This window comes from Equus caballus, chromosome 3 (genome assembly GCF_041296265.1).
Source record: "Equus caballus isolate H_3958 breed thoroughbred chromosome 3, TB-T2T, whole genome shotgun sequence".
Taxonomy (NCBI): Eukaryota; Metazoa; Chordata; class Mammalia; order Perissodactyla; family Equidae; genus Equus; species Equus caballus.
The window spans coordinates 5,800,357-5,820,569 of NC_091686.1; the positions used below are offsets into that span (position 1 = coordinate 5,800,357).

General features: G+C 33.2%; 1 protein-coding gene across 12 annotated transcripts in view; it reads left to right on the top strand.

The window, feature by feature from the left end:
- CHD9 (chromodomain helicase DNA binding protein 9) overlaps positions 1–20,213 on the top strand; it is a 232,292-nt gene that overhangs the window by 120,953 nt on the left and 91,126 nt on the right. For 8 of the 12 annotated variants that reach the window (XM_023636982.2, XM_023636978.2, XM_023636977.2 and 5 more), the window contains one exon: positions 7,695–8,026. In XM_023636982.2, coding sequence (XP_023492750.1) covers positions 7,695–8,026 — 332 coding nt within the window. Of the gene's footprint in view, positions 1–2,812; positions 6,536–6,599; positions 6,898–7,694; positions 8,027–20,213 lie in introns of those variants that run through there. The other 4 variants (XM_023636986.2, XM_023636987.2, XM_023636988.2 and 1 more) reach the window with 3 other exon arrangements.

Below are 20,213 nucleotides of genomic sequence, written 5' to 3' on the forward strand. Positions count from 1 at the left end.
GGCAAGAACCATCAATGCATGCTAAAATCACTGGGCAAATGTATATGAGAAACGAGATATTTGCATAGTCTTGTAAGATGCTTATTAATTATAAAAGGAGAAGTTTACAGGAGAGAATCATGGCAGGTACTACTTTAACCAAGTGATCAAAGTTAACATCACCAGTAATAAGACACACTGACATCATATACCCCCTGATGCGATGCACTGAGGTGGGCACAATATCACATCATGGCAATAACGATAATAATACCTAACATCTCTTGAGTATTTTATGCCAGACACCATTGTAAGCACTTTACAAGCATTACCTGTTAGGTCTCACAGCAGCCCTAGAAGGTAGATATAGTTATCTCCATTTTACAGATGAGAAAGCTGATGCCCAATTAAATGATGAAACTGGGAGGAGAACCCAGGGCTGGCTGACTCCGAAGCCCATTCTCTTAATCACAGCATTAGCTGAGAATAGCTTTTAGTGTCATGAGTAATTTATGGACTGACGAATTCAACATATTTAATGTTGTCAGTAAATAATGAACTTTGAGGTTTTGTGGTTTGATGTTTTAAAAAATATACTTTTGTTTGGAAGCAAAAATAAACTTTTGAACAATGCAGCATTGAAAAAGCAATACAAACTAATATAAAATAAGTTAAATATTACTTGTTTTCATATCATGTATGGCCTTTTTCTAGATCAAAAATATTTTCAAGTATTTGGGTATTTTTAGAAACCACTTCACAACTCTAAATCTAAAAATCTGATCCTGGTACTTGTCTATGTGTAAGCGTTTATTGATTGGTTTATGCTGAAGGAATTACTTCAGCATAAAGTCCAGATATTTTAGCATAACTTATAACACTTTTGATAATTAACCCTTTACCTTTCAGTTTTTACTGCTTACCAGTCTTCCGCATGCATCTAGTTTTCTCTAGTTTTCTCATCATGCCAAACTACTTGTTACTCCCAGAATGTAACTTTTTAAATTTCTTTATTATATAACATTTCAAGTGTATACAAAAGTAGAGTGTCCATCACCCAGCTACAACTGCCATAAGGTATAGGCACTGTTTCCTCTGTACGACCTTCTCAGTGTCATCCCCACCCCTCCATGGATTATGCTGAAGCACATCTCATTCATGTCACTTCATCTGTAAGCATTGCAGTTTACATAGCTAAAAGACAAACATTATTTATTTATTTTGGTGAGGGAAATTTGCCCTGAGCTAGCATCTGTGCCAATCTTCCTCTACTTTCCATGTGGGACACCAGCACAGCATGGCTGCTGCGTGGAGTGGTTCTGCACCTGGGACCCAGACCCTTGATCCTGGGCCACCGAAGCGGAGCATGCAGAACTTCAACCCCTCAGCCACGGGGCCAGCCTGTAAAAGACAAAGGTTTTTGTCTTTAAAACACATCTGCAAACTCAGTTTCACACCTAAAAATTAACTATAATTCCTTTATAATCAAATATCTGGTCAGAGTTAAAGTTTCCTTAGTAATTTAATAAATATATTTTTACAGTTGACTTGTTCAGGTCACTATCAAAAGAGGGGCCACACATTACTTTTGGTTGATAGGTATTTTAAGTGTCCTTTTTCTTCTTCTGCTTTTTCATTTTGACATTCCATTTAGGCTTAAGTCTCTTAATCTATGGTTCCACTTCTTTGTTTTATTTAGTATAATTTCTTTACTGAAGATACTGAGTCATTTGTAGAGTGTCCCACATTCTGGATTTTGCTGATTACATCCCTGTCATATCCTCTAACATGTTCCCTTCTCTCTGTATTTCCTGTAAGTCATATAATAAATTTTTATTTTAAAAAACTCGTAACTTTTATGAATATCTACTGATTTACCTGAACCTGAACTGCTATGTGGATGATTAAAATAAAGGCAATACTTTTAATGGTATTACTATATCAATGTAAAATTTAAGATTTATGATACTGAAAACAATGAATGTCATGGTTAGCTAAAAGTGGAAACCTGGGTACTACTACCAGTCACATGATGACAATAAGCCTTTTACTTTGTGAACATGGCGGTTTACAAATGTGAAGAAAGCACTGAAATAATGATTTCACGTCTGTCGAAAACTCTAAAAACAATTCTAAGGATAAAGCTCAGAAAAAGACTTTGACAGATTATAATTTGCTTTTGGATCAATTTTTTCCCCTCTTTTCTCTTTAAAAGCAAGTCTTTAGTGGTAATTTGTGGGAAAAATGTTGTATGCAATAAATAAAAACTAAAAGAAGTCACCGCACTAATGTTTGACACATATTACTAAAATTAATCACAAATTTATTATTTAAAATAATTATTATGACTCTTTTTAAAGTAAAGAAATTAAAAACCAGCACACTGGCTTACTGTAAACAATTTAAAAGAACGAAAATGCCTTACATATTATCTTTATAATATCAGATTACTATGAGATATTTACTTTCCTTTTGACTGCAGAGCTGTTAGCTCTTTCCTCTCAGCTTCCATGGCCCTACTCTTTCCTGACACTCATCTTAAGCATTCTTGTAGTTTCTTTTTGTTTTCCTTCATTAGCTCCTCTTCATTAGCCAGCTCCTTGAACTTGGTGTTTTGGGTTTCCTTATTGGTTCTTCTATTCTGCATTGTCTCTCTAGGCAATAAAACTCATTCTTGCTCAAGGCTTGCTATCTCTGTTCTATTTCATGTTCTCTTCCATGGAAACCTCCTGTCCCCTAGGCCTGAAGGCTAAGCGACCTCTCTCCAGAGAAAGTTTGGGAGATTTTTAGCTATCATGGAGTTTTATCCCTGTTGTTGAAAATTCCTTGTTCTGTGTTTTATTCTTACTAAAGAATTTTACCTGTTTTATTATGTGAGAGCTTTTATTCCTTCATGTTGTTTTAAAAATATGTGAAGTAGGACTTTTTTCCCCCAATAGAGAAACCTGTGTTCTATAGTAGATGTCGAGTAGCCTTGTGATCATTCTGCCCTTCTCTTTTTGTATATTTATAATTTCTACTCATGTTCATACACTAATGATTCAATAATTTTAATTATTTGTATGCAACTAAAATATTTGAAATGGTTGAATTCCCTAATGTGGGAAAATTATTCCCCCAAGAAGAGAGAGACTTAAGTGTATTTCCACTCAGATTTTAACATCTATAAGTTCTTGCCCAAATCTCTTTGTTTCTTTCCCTCAAAAGAAAAAAGGAGTAACAGGTGGTGTCAAAACTTTTTAATTTTGTAATAAGAGGTATGAAGAGTATTCATAAAGCCTAGATGCTATCCTTTTTCGTTCTGTTCTATTTCATTGTTTTAGTGCTAGTCTGGACCCACTAAATTTATATCATGACTTGCTGTTAGGTCATGACCTGTAGTATGAAAAACACTCATACCATAAATCCTTGAGTTTCCCCAATATTGAAATATGATATCCATATTTTCTTCCCAGTTGCTATCAAAATAATTAACATACCACATGATATCATCTTTATGTTTTGCTAGGATTTCTTTTTCTTATAAATATTTGAATATAATATTAATATATGTGCTTTTTATGTATTTTTTTCTCATTTAACATACAGGTTCTTGGGGAGCAAGGCCTTTGCCTTTATTTTTTTAATTTTTAAATAACATATTTTGGAAATATGAGAAACTTACAGGAAAATCACAAGTGAAATACAAAAAAATTTTCACTTTGTAAAGAATTGGAGAGTAGATTGCAGACCTGATGTTCCACCACCCCCAAAGACTTTAATATGTATTTCCTACAAATAAGGAAGGATGTTTTCCTACATAAACACAATATAACCATAACAAGTGGGAAATTACTACAGTAGGAACTCTTGGGACTCAGAGGAGGAGAAAAAAACAAACAACAAATAGATTTGACAGAATTTGATGACTGCTTATATAGGGGAAAAGAGAAACCATAATATTGGGAAAAGTCTATCAACTACCCTTTTGCATGTTTGTGTCTATGTTTGAATTGGGAAATAACCTATGTTAAAAATATTTAATTACTTAACACTTCAATGTTGATGTTCTGTGGGAATATAGTTTTAAAATAGTGTATTCTAATAGAAGAAATATTTGGTCACAAATTTGCTGTTGTTGTCTGCTAAGATTTATTGTTAAATAATTGGGATTTTGAATCAAGTAATAGAATCTATTGAAAAGCTTTATAGGAGAAGTGAGATATTTTAGAAACCATCCTAGGTTTTGTGGATAGTGACTGTGCGTTAAGGGTATCAAAAAAAACAGCAAAGGAATCCACATCTTTTCTTCAGCCCTCACCTCTCTCTGAAGACCCATTGTCAAATTTCCAGTTACTAGGGCTTTTCATTTCAAATTCAGTATGAAAAGAATTAAACTTATTGCACACATTTACACACCCTTTCTCGACTAGATTTCCTTTTCGTTTACCTTCTCTACTTGGTCTAGAAGCTAAGCATTGACTCTTCCTGCCCTTCATCCGTACCCCACCCATATCTTGTTGATTTCTACATCTTGAAAAGGGCACTAGAAAAACCTAAATCTTATCCTATTTTTATTACTAGTGTCTTGGCAATTTTGAGAAAGTCACTTACTTTCTTTTGTGTTCAAATTAATCTACGTAAATTATGGTATTTGAACGAAATATGATATAAGTAGTGGTGAAGAGCATGATTTCCATAATGAAGCTCTCTGCCTTTTAATACGTGTTCCATCCTTCAGTAGCTGTGTGATCTTGGGCAAGTCACTTCTCTATGTCTCACTTCTATATATCCTCAGCTATAAAATGAAGATAATAGTATATATCTCACAGGATTGTTTTGAAGATTAATTGAGTTTAATATATATGTAATATTAGGAATAGTGCCTGGCACATAGTACGGACTACGTAGGTGTTAACTATTATTATTGTTGTTATCATTATGATTTTTTTGTTTGCTCTCTCAGGTCCATTCTTTCATTTTGTAATACTGTTGTGTTAGTCTCCTATTCACTACTCTTCTCTCCATTTTCACTATTAACCTATTATCATTCAGGATTGAATTAGTTTTTATGCGTAAAATGCTTAGACTACTGTCTGGCACTTAGTAAGTGTTAGACATTATTATTGGTTAGTATGATTTTTACATAAATGCCCTCTCAGGTCAGTCAGATCCTTTCTTTGCCATTAGTGGTCCTCTGCCTTTAATTTCCCCTACTGCTCTCCAGATTGGTCTTTCTAGGACACTGTGGATATAACGTCGCTCCGTTTTGAGACTGTTGATGCCTAAAAGGAAAAAAAAACAAAAAACAGCTTCTTTGATAGAGATATCAGAGGACTTGCCAACGCCAACTGAAAAAATGGTATTAATGAAAGAAGTCAAGTTGAATTTTGAAGCAGTGTAAATTTTGTTTTAGCTATTTAAGGGCATTGCTTACTAAATAGTCTCAGTGTTTTATAGAAAGAAAAGCTGTACTGATGATCAAATTCAGGTGGACTTGCAACTTATTTTTAGCAAGAGACTAAAACTAAAGTTTTCTCTGAAAAGCTCAGCAGTTCAGTTAAAATAGAAGGAGGAGTAAAGGTCAGGAAGGTTTTATGAATTTTTTATGTCAGGAAAATAATGTATTTATCCAGGTTTAAATAAGGAAAAAATTGAAGTGTGATTAGTAATTCTCTAAAGAGAGCTCTTTTGTTCGTTTCAGAATTTTAAGCTTCTTTTTAGAATTTAAATGAAAATAGCTTTATTTCTCTATTTTAAAAATAGCATTGTTAGTTTTTGTTAGAAGAATCGTAAGAGACCTTATCTAATTTCTTAAAGAGAAGTCACTTGTTATGTGTTCATTTGCATGACCTGCTCTTTAACCCTTTGCTCATCTGCAGCTGTTTTTATCTTTTAAATATTTTGGAGTATCATGGAGAAAAGTTTTTTTGTCCAGTAAAAATTGCACTGGATTTTGTTTTTTTAATATTGATAGCTGCATAAAGTTGATTCACCACAGTTTTAGTTTTCAGATGATTTTTAAAGATCAGGTTTGTAGGTATGTTTTTAAAAACTTTAGTGCAGGAAATGGCAGAGCGAGAGTTAATGTGTTACATAGAGGAAAGAACAGTCCATTGGGGGTTAAATTGCAGAGTCTAATGGAATAATAACTGGTAGCACCATCTGCTGGCCTACTTCCGCAGAAGGAGTCAGTATTTTTAACGACATCTCTAATATTCATGCTGATGCATTTTGATGCTTTGTGCATTCATTTCTTTCTGTGCTTTGTTGGAATCTGGCTATCTGCTTACAGCTATTGAGGAAACTCAGCTTTTTAGGAGGGGTTTACAGCCTTTTTCATATCTAAATAGGATGAACAGTGGATGTAAACTTGCCAAGGCAGAAATGTGTTGATAAATCACAATGTGTATTTGTGGAAGGTTGTGCATCTCTTGGTTGCAGCTTGCTAAATAGGCCATTTAGGAATCTTCTTTCAATGCTTTTTTCTTGAGCACTGCCTGGGGTGGTGAAAAAGCAGAGGGCAACCCTTTGTCTGACGCCAAAAATGTCTTCAGTGAAGAGGCCAAGAGGAAGGGTAAGTGAAAGCCTGAATGAGTGGGAGGAGGAGGGGTTCTTTGGGCTAAAAGGCTAATGGGATTGAATAACCTTCCTTATTACTGGCTGCTGCTGCGGGAGTCGTACTGCATCGCCATCTTGAGCTTGTTGCTGTTTTCTCGAGTCTTGGTTATTTGTTATAGCCTGTAGGCCTTAAGGTGGCATTTTAGTGAGCGATTCTAAGCCCTCCTTCCTTTCCCAGTGCTGCAGCACTGCTATGAAACCTTTGATGAGGCAGGTATAGAAAAGATATCCAGTGAAGCACACTGGAATCAGCATGAAAATGTGTTTGGAAATTCCTGGTGGTTTTTTCCTTTGCTATAGTCAGAGGCATGTTTACGGGTAAGAACATAACAAAACTGTGATCTAAGTAGATGTGAATGAATGCGTGTTTGAAGAGGATATTATTTTTTAAATGCTATTGATCTGCTTCCTGTGATATTGCTAAAATATTAATAATTTTAACGTAAAACTATAAAACTTTTTTTTCAGAATTGCTTGAGCAAAATAATTATGATACATAAAGAGAAAAAAATCCGCATTTAACTCTTTCATGGAAAAACTAAAACTTTCTCTAATTTTAAGTATGGGAATGTCTTTTTACTAACTAGCTATGTTGCCGCATAGATTGCACATTAAAATGATTTAAATGTTTTCAGGTTCTAGTTCTTGTTTCTTGTAAAGCAGAAAGGCTTTATTTTTCTAAAAATCACAATAAACTATAAGGAGTAATTCTAAATTAAAATTGCTATATTTATTAATAATTTTTCAGAGGTCTGGAATGAAGAGGAAAGAAAAGACTTTTATTCCAAATGCACAGGATATTTACATGATAAAATTTGAATCAGCAGTATTTACAGGACAAAATTTGAATCAACTAATCAAGAATGCTATGAAAATATCAATGAATCTATATTTTCCTTCTTCAGCCTTCATTTTTAAAAGCAGTAGTTGAGCTTTTTGTTTATACCTACACTACTTTCTAGATCTGCAAAATGTTTTAATTTTAAATTTGTAGCACTCACATTTGCTCGTGTATTTTACTTCTTTAGGCTTAACTTTAAATTTTCAGATACTTATGTTAATTGTTTTGGATGTACTTTGGTATATTCTGTTAAAAAATATTTTGGTTTCTCTAGCCTCCATCTTCCAAGAAGAGTGATGGTCCTGGGACATACACTAAGTTGCAGAATACCCAGGTGAGGATCATGTCTGAGAAGAAGCAGAGAAAAAAGATGGAATCAGAAAGCAAGCAAGAAAAGGCTAATCGTATAATATCAGAGGCCATAGCAAAAGCAAAGGAGCGAGGGGAGCGCAATATTCCACGAGTTATGAGCCCTGAAAACTTTCCTAGTGCTTCAGTTGAAGGAAAAGAAGAAAAGAAAGGTAGAAGGATGAAATCCAAGCCAAAGGACAAAGAGAGCAAAAAAACAAAAACTTGTTCTAAGTTAAAAGAGAAGACAAAAATTGGGTAAGTTTTTAAAAATTAACTGTAATTCCTTTCAATTTTTTGTTAAAGTGCCATCTTTCTAATCTTTTACTCTTGATTTGCATGTGATGTGTTTTCTCCCACTTTGGACTTTTAAGTTGTTAGACACTATATGTACCTTATTTCCTTTTTGAATGAATTAGATAATATTCCAGAATTTACTAAATCCTACTATTTGTGAACATAGCTTTTTGTACATTAATATTATTAAAAGGAATTTAAAATAGGAAAATATTTCATATGTAAAACATAAAAAGGGAAAAAAAAACAAATAAAATCAAACTTGCATTGCAGTGCCGGTTCCAAATTCACTTTCTTTACAGAACATGTATTGACACTCTTTATAAGATTTCTTTACCTCTTAGTTGTACTTCATCGGAACATCCATGTTTCATCGGGAACATGAAATACAGTATTTTCTCATAAACCCACAACTTTGGACTAAATGGAACGGCAAGGAAACTAAGACCATTTAAATCAACAACATGCAGCTCTTGGCTCTTAACTGATTTACTCCCTTACAGTCTTTCTGATTTGCTTTATGTAATAAATAGGCCAGGTGAGGATTAATACTCCAAGAGAATTATAAGGACAAAGAATTGCTCCAGGAGGGTACATTAATCCTAGGTATTTTTATTTCACTACTTATCTAATACATTTTCAAAAAATAAAATATAATAAGTGTTGTTATTTGTTTTATGTGGTATAATAAGTGTTGTTATTTGTTTTATGTGGTATTTGTTTTGCATACAAGGGTAAAAATAACCCAAGGCCAACATAGTTTAGAATTGTTTTTGCAGGAATATTTGGTCATTTTTGAATACTTTATACGAAATTTTACATAAAGTGTTTATGTAAGTGTTTTCTTTTTTTCACACAACAAAGTACACAAAAAAAGAATTCCCTTATTATGAAAATCTTTGTTTGCTTAAGAAATTCTTAATACATTACGTAGGTATTTAGAACTAACACAATTTTGTAAACCAAATTAGTTCTCAGTATTTTAAATGCAACCACCAAATTGAAGTAGATCATTAGATTCTGATGCCTTCCAAACCAAAACATTGAACAATATGGGCTTTCTTGCTATAATAGAGCAATAACTAATATTATTGATCTTTCATTTTATTTGCAGACAGCTAAAGTAAAATTTGAAAGTTAAATTTCTACTCCTTTTATATTTAAAGGTTTCAGTATGAAAGTATCTTATTTTTCCAATACTATGTCTAGTTTTAATTTAGGAAACCCCATATTTAATCCTTTAATGTATTTAAAAGTTAATATAATGAACATTTTCCACTTTTAACTTATACAGAGATATAGACAAAGTAGTGTACTGGTTGGAAGGGTATTAAAAAATAATGCGTAAAACTAGAGGAAATTGAGAGAGATACTTCACAAATTACAGTAAGTTTAAATTTTGAGGGGAATAGCTAGAGGCAAAAGATACCAGAATTAAATCTGGTTTAAGAAAAAACAACGTACATCGGGGAAAATAGAAATAAATTGTAATAGAGAAACATGAAGTTTTGAAAAATGTAAATTAATATTGTAGGGAATAGTAATATATTGCAGTAGAGTATCTGACTCATTCTGTGACATTTGTATTTTTGTTAGAAATAGGTAGATTATTAACAATAAATTAGTTTAATATTGCACAGCATTGGTCAATTTAGTACTTATTTTTAGAGAGAGCATTCTTGAGAAAATAGGTGAGAATTGTACTGGAAAGATACATACATGGTGAGATACTGAGTAGTTGCTTTAAAAAACTTCATTGAGAGTATCGAACTTTTTGATAGAGGAATTTGTAAGTTGCAAGCAGGTAAGTAAAATTGACACTTGCCTAAATATTGTTATTAAGCTGCTGGAGTAAATAATTTCTTGGTTATCTTGATCATTTTTATCAGATAAAGACAGATTATTATCATGTTGGAGGAAAAAGCATAGTTGGAAATGAAATTCATATGCAACCTAGAGTTCCTGTATTAGTCGATTGAAATATTATTACTATGCTTTCCAATAAGCCACTACATTTTATAATTTTTAATTTGCCCAGTTTTTAATTTTTGTTTGAAGAGTCATCTTTTAAATAGTTAAGTTTAGTTGCATCATTTTAATTAACAGCATTTTATGATATGTTAAATATTTTCTTGTAAAATTTTATTTTTCTATTAGTTTTAAAAGAATTGGGCTTTTGCTAATATCAAATGATTGGTATTTGATAAAATTGAAGGGACTGTTTGCTGGAACTTAACCACCAGCAATGTGAAATATAAATGTTAAAAGTAACTAAATTTGTAAACAATAGATTATAATGGATGTATAGTCAGAGTTGATGTTTATTTAACCCATATATGTGGTTTGATATAATCTAAGAAGACTAATCTGAGGAATGCCAATATTGCCTCTGCTTGCTAGTGAGCCTGAAACCTTTTCATTATTTCAGTCACTTTTATAGATTAATTTTTTTTAAATACAAGGAATAGAGTGTCCTTTACAGAGCGCTTTCTTAGAGTCTTGTTTAATCTTTAAAACAGTTCTGTGAGTTAGAGTGGGCTGTGCAGTGTGATAATGTGGTTAAGTTCTTTGGCTTTGGAGCAAATTGCATTTGTTCAAATCCCACTTTTATCACCTACAAGCGGTGTGACCCTGGACAAATACTTAACCTTTCCAAGCTTTAGTTTCCTCTTATGTAAAATGGGGATAATGATAGTACTTTGCTGGTAGTGTTATTTTGAGGATGAAAAAATTTAATAACATCTAAAGCATATAGAACTATACCTCAAATTTATTTAATGTTAGCCATTATTATTTTCTGAAAACGTAAATACCATATAGCTATTTAAGAAAAAAGCCGTGGCCAGGAGCCACGCCCCTTCCTTCAAGCCTAAACTCGCACTCACCTGCCAAGCTTCTCTTCCATTAAGGCTCTGTTTCTAAATAAGATCAGTTACAAAATCAAACAGACAAAAACAAAAATAGTTGCTACTTGTTAAGAGGGATAATAGGTTAACTTATTAATGGCTTTTTACTTATGAGCATGCCTCTGTTTATCAGCTTAGTTAGAGTAGCTTTTAGGACAGGTAAATTTTGTTTGAAATAGGCCTGGAGTTTGAACATGTTGCCCATGGTTGAGCGGAAGGATGGGAGTTGAAATGGAAATGGCAGGTGTAAAATAAAGAGTGAGGTAGGACGAGAAACAACCTTTTTCTACTTTAACATTTTTCATGATCTTGGCAGTCAGCTTCTAACAAGCTGTCTTTCAAGTAGAAGAGCAGGTGTTTCTTCAGTAAGAGTAGGTACATAGTAGATGCTCCATGAATGGAATGAAATGAATTTTATGGAATGAGTGGAAGATTAAATAGTAAATGATACAGAATGATTGAATTTGATTTGTTAAATCAAAAACAGAAATGGCAAACTAATCCTTCATAAAACCACAAGGATATAATTAATGGTTTAGTAATAATAGAGAGTTAAATTCTAAAATAAATTCATTCCAAGACTTCCAGTAGAATTTTCTTATGGCTCTATTTGGTTTTAGTTTATGTGATAGAATATCACATGATTTGACTGGAGGATTTTTAAATTTATTGTTTATAACTTTGGCATTTAAACTGTTTCCATGTTATCAGAATTTACTTCTTTGTGTTATAGATGATCAGATTGACATGGGTAGAATGTTTTTATATTTAAAAATGTTCTTGTGTCCCTATAAATTTAATCTGTAGTAGTCCTTTATGATTAAACTTAAACTGTTTTCTTTTTTGTATTCTTCATAATTATTCTTTTGTTTGTTACAGAAATGCTAGTTATCAGGTGCTACAAGTAGCTTTTCTCTTTACTTAAAGCAGAAAACATCTAAATTAGGAAATACAAACGAGTAGAAATTAAGGATGTCATGTTATAAATAAAAACAACAAAACGTTAAATTAGATCTCGAAATTATATTGTGCCCCTTTTTGCTATAGTCTTTTTGAATCCCTGAGAAGGAAGAAAGAAAATAATACTTATTAATTACCTACCATTGTATATATAAATACATATGTATGTGTATTTTTTAAAGAAAATTAACATGTAAGTGTGTCCATATGTCTACAGACAGACATTTACCTCTGAGTAAAACAGGGAAAAATAATAGGAATGAACAAAATCTGAGTGATAAAGAAGATGAATCATCAGAAATTAGGAATCACTTTATAGTCCATGTTAATAAAGTGACAAATGAGACTCTGATTGCAAATATTCAGAATCATAGGAATTTAATATCTGTTTGGGTAAAATATAAATGTAGTAATTAATTGTTTCTTGGCATACGATCAAAAAGCAGTTTGAAAAATTTGTAGTATCAATTTATTATGTATTTCTAATTATTAATTCTATGCTATTGGTAATCTCTATATTTCTATAATTTTTAAATACCAAGCAGATAAAATGTTTTATTGATTTCACTCCTTGCATCTAAACTTAAACTCAGTGAAAATCTGAAACATATTCATCTGCAAAAGAATTGATATATACAGTTTTTATTGTTATGAATTTAAGATTTACAGTTCCATTTTTAAGAAGTATACCTTTACATAAAATGTGTTAGTAGGGTTTATACATTAGCAAACAATGTGCTCTATTTCATTGAATCTAGGATGTCGTTGATTATAAGACACACCATTATTTTTATGTCAGTAAGAAAAAAAAATTTTATGTCAGTAAGAAAAAAAAAATATTGCCAGTTAAAACTATGATATATCCTTCGGTTATTAGGTGAGTCTTGATTTCATAGATGTGAATATATGCAAAAAATGTGTATCTTAGAACCACTAAAGTAAACTATTTAATTTTAATGTTCCTACTTTGTCAATATTTTTTAACGTAAAGACCATTTACTTTTTTTAAAAAGAAGAAACTTGTTTAAGATTAAGAATTAAACTGGGCTGATAAATATATTGATTATGATTAATACTTAGTACTTGTGTTCTTAGTAGCAATGAAAGAACTTAGTGAATTCAACTTTTTGAAAAGAATGATGTCCATCCTTAACAGGAAGGAATTTATAGTCCAAGTTACCAAGAGTTTATGATACAACGTTACTTTCACAAATTTGAGGATTAACTAAAATGAAGAATTCTTTTAAAACAGATTATTTTTTCCCACATGAGTTTAGGCTCGAGTCTTGAGTTGAATCTTAAACTGGAGTAATTTCACCAAATTAAATGTGTTTCTTTAAAAAAGAAAGTTTATATTTGATGACTTTAAAAATAGCCTCAGTGTCTTTCACTCGACTTGCAAAGAAAAAAATTATAATGTGAAATAGTATTTTTGCTTGTTTCCTTCCCTTATGATGAATTGGATGCATTAATTACAACAAATGGACTAATTGGATAAGATTCATTGTTTGTCCAATTATTGCAATGAGAGAATCAACAGGGGGCAATTACAGATTGACACTGTGTAGAACGCAGCTTGTTACACAGCCTCTACTAATAACATGTGGGCAGGATTTAGATGAGTGCATAAATTACATCTGAAAATCAAATATAGACATCAAGTATAAACACTGAGGTTTTCTAGTGCCTGTACTTATCAGATGAATTAACATTTCAAATTTATACTTAGTTTTAAATTGCCCTTTGCTGTCTGAAACAAGCTATGTTTTGATATTTAGTTCTTTTGCTTGCCTTAATATCTGTTGCTGCAGTCTGCTAACATTGATAACAGATCTCTTTAATGTTTTAAAAAAACAAAACTTGCATAAAGCCTTTATTATTAATATATTCTGTATTGCTTTAGTGATATTTCTAAGAATAGCAAACTATCAGGTTATTTGAAGAATGTATCTATGATGAAATTTTTGTTGTATTTTTATGAAATTTAATTTTACAATTAATGTAGTGAACTCTTTGTGATCCAAGATGGAAGAATGGAATGCTCTTTGGTAATTGAGTATTTTACTTAAGTGATTTTATTTTACTTTTTCTGCTTTGGGATCATCTAATTTTCTTCAGATAAAATTTACAGCTATCATTTGTCATTGTACTAGCAATAGAAATTTCTGGTTGTTCGAAAGTCAGATAATCTTCAACCTTAATAATTTACTAAAAGATAATATAGTTTTATATTTCTCTTTATTCATTAAATTATGTTTATTGATATTAAATATCTATTGACTGGTTGTAGTATAATCATTTTATTTTAAAATCAGTAAGATATGTTGGAAGTAGTAGACTAGGAATAAAGAGACATTTATTATCTTTTACTAAATTTGTGACTTTGGCACTTTATTTCATTTTTTTGGAGCTGAAGTTTTCCCTGTTAGTATAATGGGAGCAGCACCTGCCTTGCCTATCTCACAGTTTTTCTCAAGATCAATTGAGAGATTGTAGGCAAAAGCACTTTGATATTTTGTGTTCTATAAATGTAAAATAGTTGTATTATCCTGAATATTTGTCCATAGAGTTTTCTGTACGTTTCTCAGCCAGTGGTTCCAAAGCCTGTTGAACATAAGAATCTCTCAGAATTTCTTAGAAGTCTTAGTAGAGTCCCACTTAGTAGATCAGAATCCTGGGATTAAGACCTACAAATCTGTATTTTTTTACTTTTTATTCTGAACTGATCTTAGACTTGCAAAAATAGGGCAGAGTTCCCTTAGGCTCTTCACCAAGCTTCCTCAAAATTAACATCTTGTGTAACGAAAACACAGTTATCAAAACCAGGAAGTAAACACTTACGAAATGCTATTAACTTATTTAGAGACCTCATGGAAATTTTGTCAGTTGTACCATTTTTCTTGGCCGGGTTCCATTTCAGATCCTTCATTTCATTTTGCTGTCATGTCTCCTTACACTCCTCTAATTTGAGGCAGTTCTGAAGTCTTTGTTTTTTATGATATTTTCAATTTTGAAGCATATTGGCCAGTTATGTCTCTCAATTTGGGTTTATCTCATCTTTTCTAACTAGGCATCTCTATTTTTAACAGACAGCCTTCTAATGAAGCCTTACTCACCACACATTTAGGAATTACTAACCAATACCAACCTAATTTTTGTTCCCCTTCGTAGTGTCACCTATATACCATTTTAGAACTTAGAATAAACTGATGCAACTTCATTGTTTCCAAGAATCAGTGTTCTATGTAAGTAACCCTAGTTTTTAAATCCTAAAATATATCTCTTTTTTACTCAGAATTTTGTCAGTAAATAATGACTCCAGGTTTTAGAATCAACTTTTTTCCTACCATGGAAATGTACCTTTTTTGAACAGAAAGGACAAGTGTAAATGTTTTGGACTTTGAAAGGTTTAATAGGAAACTACTATATCTGAAATATCTCTTAGAAAGTTAGGATTTGAAAAAGACTTTTGAATGGGTTAAGACTGGTTAATAAGTTTATGAAATAAGATGCTATTCTGGGCCTATAGAACAATATTGAAGGAAAATACAGAATGTATGGAAAATTAAAAAAAATAAATATTTTTTTACAGTACATTTTCCAAATTAATATAATAAAGGTTTATCTAAGATATTATGGCAAACATTTTTATCTAACCTACACCCCTTCACCAAGAAGGCTGAGTGTTTAAGATTGATTTGGCAACACTTATTAGTATTTCTTTTCTAGAGATTTAGGCAATATTTATCTATAAAAATAATGTTTAAGCAGCTTGGTCCACTGTCCTTAGAGAGTTCTCATTTAATTACCTTATACCACTAGACAGGAACAATCGAAGCTCTTCATAGTTATTCATAAATGCAAAAAGATTTAAATATTTCTGCTTCTGATTTCATTGAAGTTTATTCAGTGGGATGTGAGCCTTTAAGCAGCCACATAGATCCTGTATCAAAATGTATTTCACATAAATCATTTGGCTACCCAACACCGAGAAGATGCCTTTGTAAGGAATATATTGAAGAGTATTAACAGACCTTGATTTGTGTTTCATAGGAAATTGTTATTTATGTAACTAAACTTTCCTTTTACTAGCTTGTTCTCATCTACAGACTAGTCTAACACATGGATTTAGGTTTGAAGATGAATAGCAAATGAAGGAATGCATCAAATATATATCTCTACTACCTAATTTTTCTTAGGGTTATCCCTGACCTTACCATTGAAAATCATCTACACAAGTGCCTTAGGTTGTATTAAGTAATCGCAATCAGCATAGTGGTTCCCCTTAGGAGGAGGTTGTTAATGGAAGAGGAGGCATAGGAGGAGACTTCTGGGAAACTAATGATGTCTTATTTCTTGATCTTGAAGTTGGCTACATATTTATGTTCATCTGAGAAAATTCACTGAGCTGTACTCTTTTGATGTGTGCTTTTCTCAATTTACATTATACTTTAATATTAGTGGACTATTAGGTTTAGGAAAAATGAGAGCTGGCATTTGGGGGCATTTTGAGATTCTGATATCTGTGGGATATCCATATGTATATATCCAGTAAACGATTTATAAATCTGAGGCTTGGGGGAAAGCTCTGAACTAGAGATAAGAGATTTTAGAATCTTCTAAGTGGTAGTTAAGAATAGATTCAGTTAAATCTCCTAGTATATGGAGAGGGAAGAAGGCTGAAGACAGAACTTTGAGAAAAGTACCAAAGTTTACGGGACTGGCAGGAAAGAGTTGTCCAGGGCTGAATCCTGCTGAAAACCAGATACTAAGAATAGGTGGAGCAAGAGGAGGGAAAGAAGTTTAGTGAGAACCAGAAGAGTCTTATTTCATGGAGGAAAAAGGGTGCAGAAAAAGAAAAAGTAATTAGTTATATGCTGGTAGATAAAACTTTTTAAATTTCTATTGGATTTGGCATTAGAAAGATCATTTGTGGCCTTAGACATTAGGAGTTCAAGCTTTGGAGTGAGGCATACTTAATTTCTATCTCTATTCTTACTATTGGTGTGACTTTAAACAAGTTATTTAATTTCTCTAAGCCTCAATTTCCTCTTCTTATAAAATAACAGTATTTGCCTTTTCAGAATTGTATAAACATCAAGTGAGAGAATGCATGTAAAGTCAGCAGAGGCTGACTTAGTAAACACTGAATAAATAGAAGCTCTGAATATGAAAAATGGTTTTAAGAGTTCAGATTATAGTGGGTTGAGGAATGAAACTGAAACAGTCAGCATAGAGAACTTCTTTTGAGAACTGTGATGAGACGGAGGAAGAGCAAGATCATGTGGTATCTGATATGACCTCAAGAGAGACTTTTATTTTAGCAAGGAAACCAGAGTAAGGAAAAGGGACCAGAAGGGGGAGGAACTAACCATAGTGGTTAGTTCCTTAATGTTGTTTCAGAATGTCTTTTTGTGCTTCCTCTGATTTCCTGGTTCCAACATAAGCTATATTTTTACTCTTACTTACTTTCTTCACATACTGAGAAGAGTGCAGGTGAGATACCAAGTAAGAATTACCATTATCCTGTTGAAGGTAATATAATCATACCAATACAAGAATAACCTGGGAATAAATCATTCTAGAATTTTTTTCTGACCTCACATCTAGCCATCCAGTCAATAACCAAGTCCTATTGGTTCTGCTTCCAAAATAAAAAATTGTATCTTTCTTTACCTCTTCGTGCACATTGCCATGGCCTTATATTGCACTTTTCATCTCTCACTTGAATTGTCATTTCCGTTATCACTGATTTCCCTGCCTTGCATTTCGCTTCCTTCTAGTTGCATTGCTCTCTTGCTTAAACTTCTTTTTCCCCCAATTGTATTGAGATATAATTGACATGTTAACATTGTATTCATTTAAAATGTACAACATGATTTATAGATTTGATATACGTGTATGTAGGGGAGGAAGACATTTCCTCTACCCACTCTGGGTTCTTCTGGCCGGAGAACGAATTAAATTCACATGAGACAGAATAACAGGAGAAAATGAAACAAAGCTTTATAAAATATATACATGGGAGAGGCTCAGGCAACCTGAGCAACTCGCCAAAATGGCTGAAGCCACCACCTTAAATATCATCTTCAGCTAAAGACGAAGGAGGCTGTTGGGGGTGGGGGCAATCAGTTACGGGAGATTACCAGACAAGTACGGTAAAGAAGATGCAGATTTAAGAGTTTCTAGAGATAAGGTCATCCCCCCTTCTTCCTGGTACGGAGAGGGAGACACCTTTACAGATGGAGATTTCCTTTACAATGTAAATGTCTCTTAACAAAGGGTAAGTAAATTCTGCTTTTCAGAGTTGCTTTCCTGTATGCAGTTTTTTTAAGTAACCAGCCCAAAATAATCCTCATGCCAAAGAGACATATCTTGGGGTGGCCAATTCCAGTCCCCCACATAATATTTTGAAATTATTACTGCAGTAAGTTTAGTTAACATTCATCACCTCATGTAGTTAGAATTTTTTTTCTTGCAATGGGAACGTTTAAGATCTCTCTTAGCAACTTAAAAATATACAATACAGTATTGTTAACTATAGTCACCATGCTATACATTACAGCCCCAGAGCTTATTTATGGTCACGTGCTGCATAACAACATTTCAGTCAATGATAGACCACATAGATGACGGTGGTCCCATAATACTAGTACCAATATAGCCTAGGTTTGTGGTAGGCTATACCATCTAGGTGTGTGTAAGTGCACTCCATGAATGTTCACACAACAACCAAATTGCCTAATGACACATTTCCCTGTCATTAAGTAACACATGACTGTATTTAAAATTCTCATGTCTTCTAATTGCTCTATTTTCTTTTCATTCATTCAGAAATATCTCAGTGCCATTTGTTGTTAATGGTAAACAAGACAGATAGATTCCTTTTAAATTCCTGCTTTATGGAGCTTTGGTCTTAAACTAAAATGTTAACTCCTTGCATATTATGCAAGGCCTTCTGCAATCTTCACCCTATCTAGATGGCCGTCTCTCTGCTTCCTCCTTCAGTACTCTGTATGTTCCTGACATGCTCTTATCACTGCCTGTTCTCCTCATTTTTCTCTGATATCTCCCTACCTGAAATGTGCTCGACAACTTCTTTCACTACCTGTTGAACTCCCTTTCATCATTCAATTCCTATCTCAAACTACCTTTTCTGTAAAGCCTCCTTTGCTCTTCTTAAACATAAGAACTTCTTCCTTTGTGTTCACTTTACATCCAATGCTAACTTCCACTTTAGCTTTTTAAGTGTGATTTAACCCACACATCAATGGACAGCTAATTTTCGACAAGGGAGCCAAGAGCATACAAGGGAGAAAGGAAAGTTTCTTCTATAAATGGTGCTAGGGAAACTGGACAGTCACATGCGAAAGAATGAAAGTAGACCATTATCTTACACCGTACACAAAAATTAACTCAACATTCACTAAAGACTTAAATGTAAGACCTGAAACTATGAAACTTTTAGAAGCAAACATAGGCAGTGCACCCTTCGACATCAGTCTCAGCAGCATATTTTCAAGTGCCATGTCTGATCGGGCAAGGGAACCAATAGAAAAAAGTAAACAAATGGGACTACAACAAACCAAAAAGCTTCTGCATAGCAAAGGAAACCGTCAACAAGACAAAAAAGACAACCTAACAATTGGGAGAAGATATTTGGAAAGCATACATCTGATAAGGGGTTAATAACCAAAATATATGAGGAACTCATACATCTCAACAACAACAAAACTAGGGGCCGGCCCAATGGTGCAGCAGTTAAGTACACACATTCCACTTCGGCGGCCCGGGTTTCACCAGTTCGGATCCCGCGTGCGGACATGGCACCGTTTGGCTTGCCATGCTGTGGTAGGTGTCCCACATATAAAGTGGAGGAAGATGCGCATGGATGTTAGCTCAGGACCAGTCTTCCTCAGCAAAAAGAGGAGGATTGGCTCAGGGCTAATCTTCCAAAAAACCCAATTAAAAAATGGGCAAAAGATCTGAATAGACATTTCTCCAAAGAAGATATACAGATGGCCAGTAGGCACATGAAAAGATGTTCAACATCACTAATTATCAGGGAAATGCAAATCAAAACTACAATGAGGTATCACCCCATACCTGTCAGAATGGCTTTAATTAACAAGACAGGAAATAAGTGTTAGAGAGGATGTGGAGAAAAGGGAATGCTCATACACTGCTGCTGGGAGTGCAAACTGGTGCAGCCACTATAGAAAACCATATGGAGATTCCCCAGAAACTTGAGACTAGAACTGCCATGCAATCCAGCTATTCCA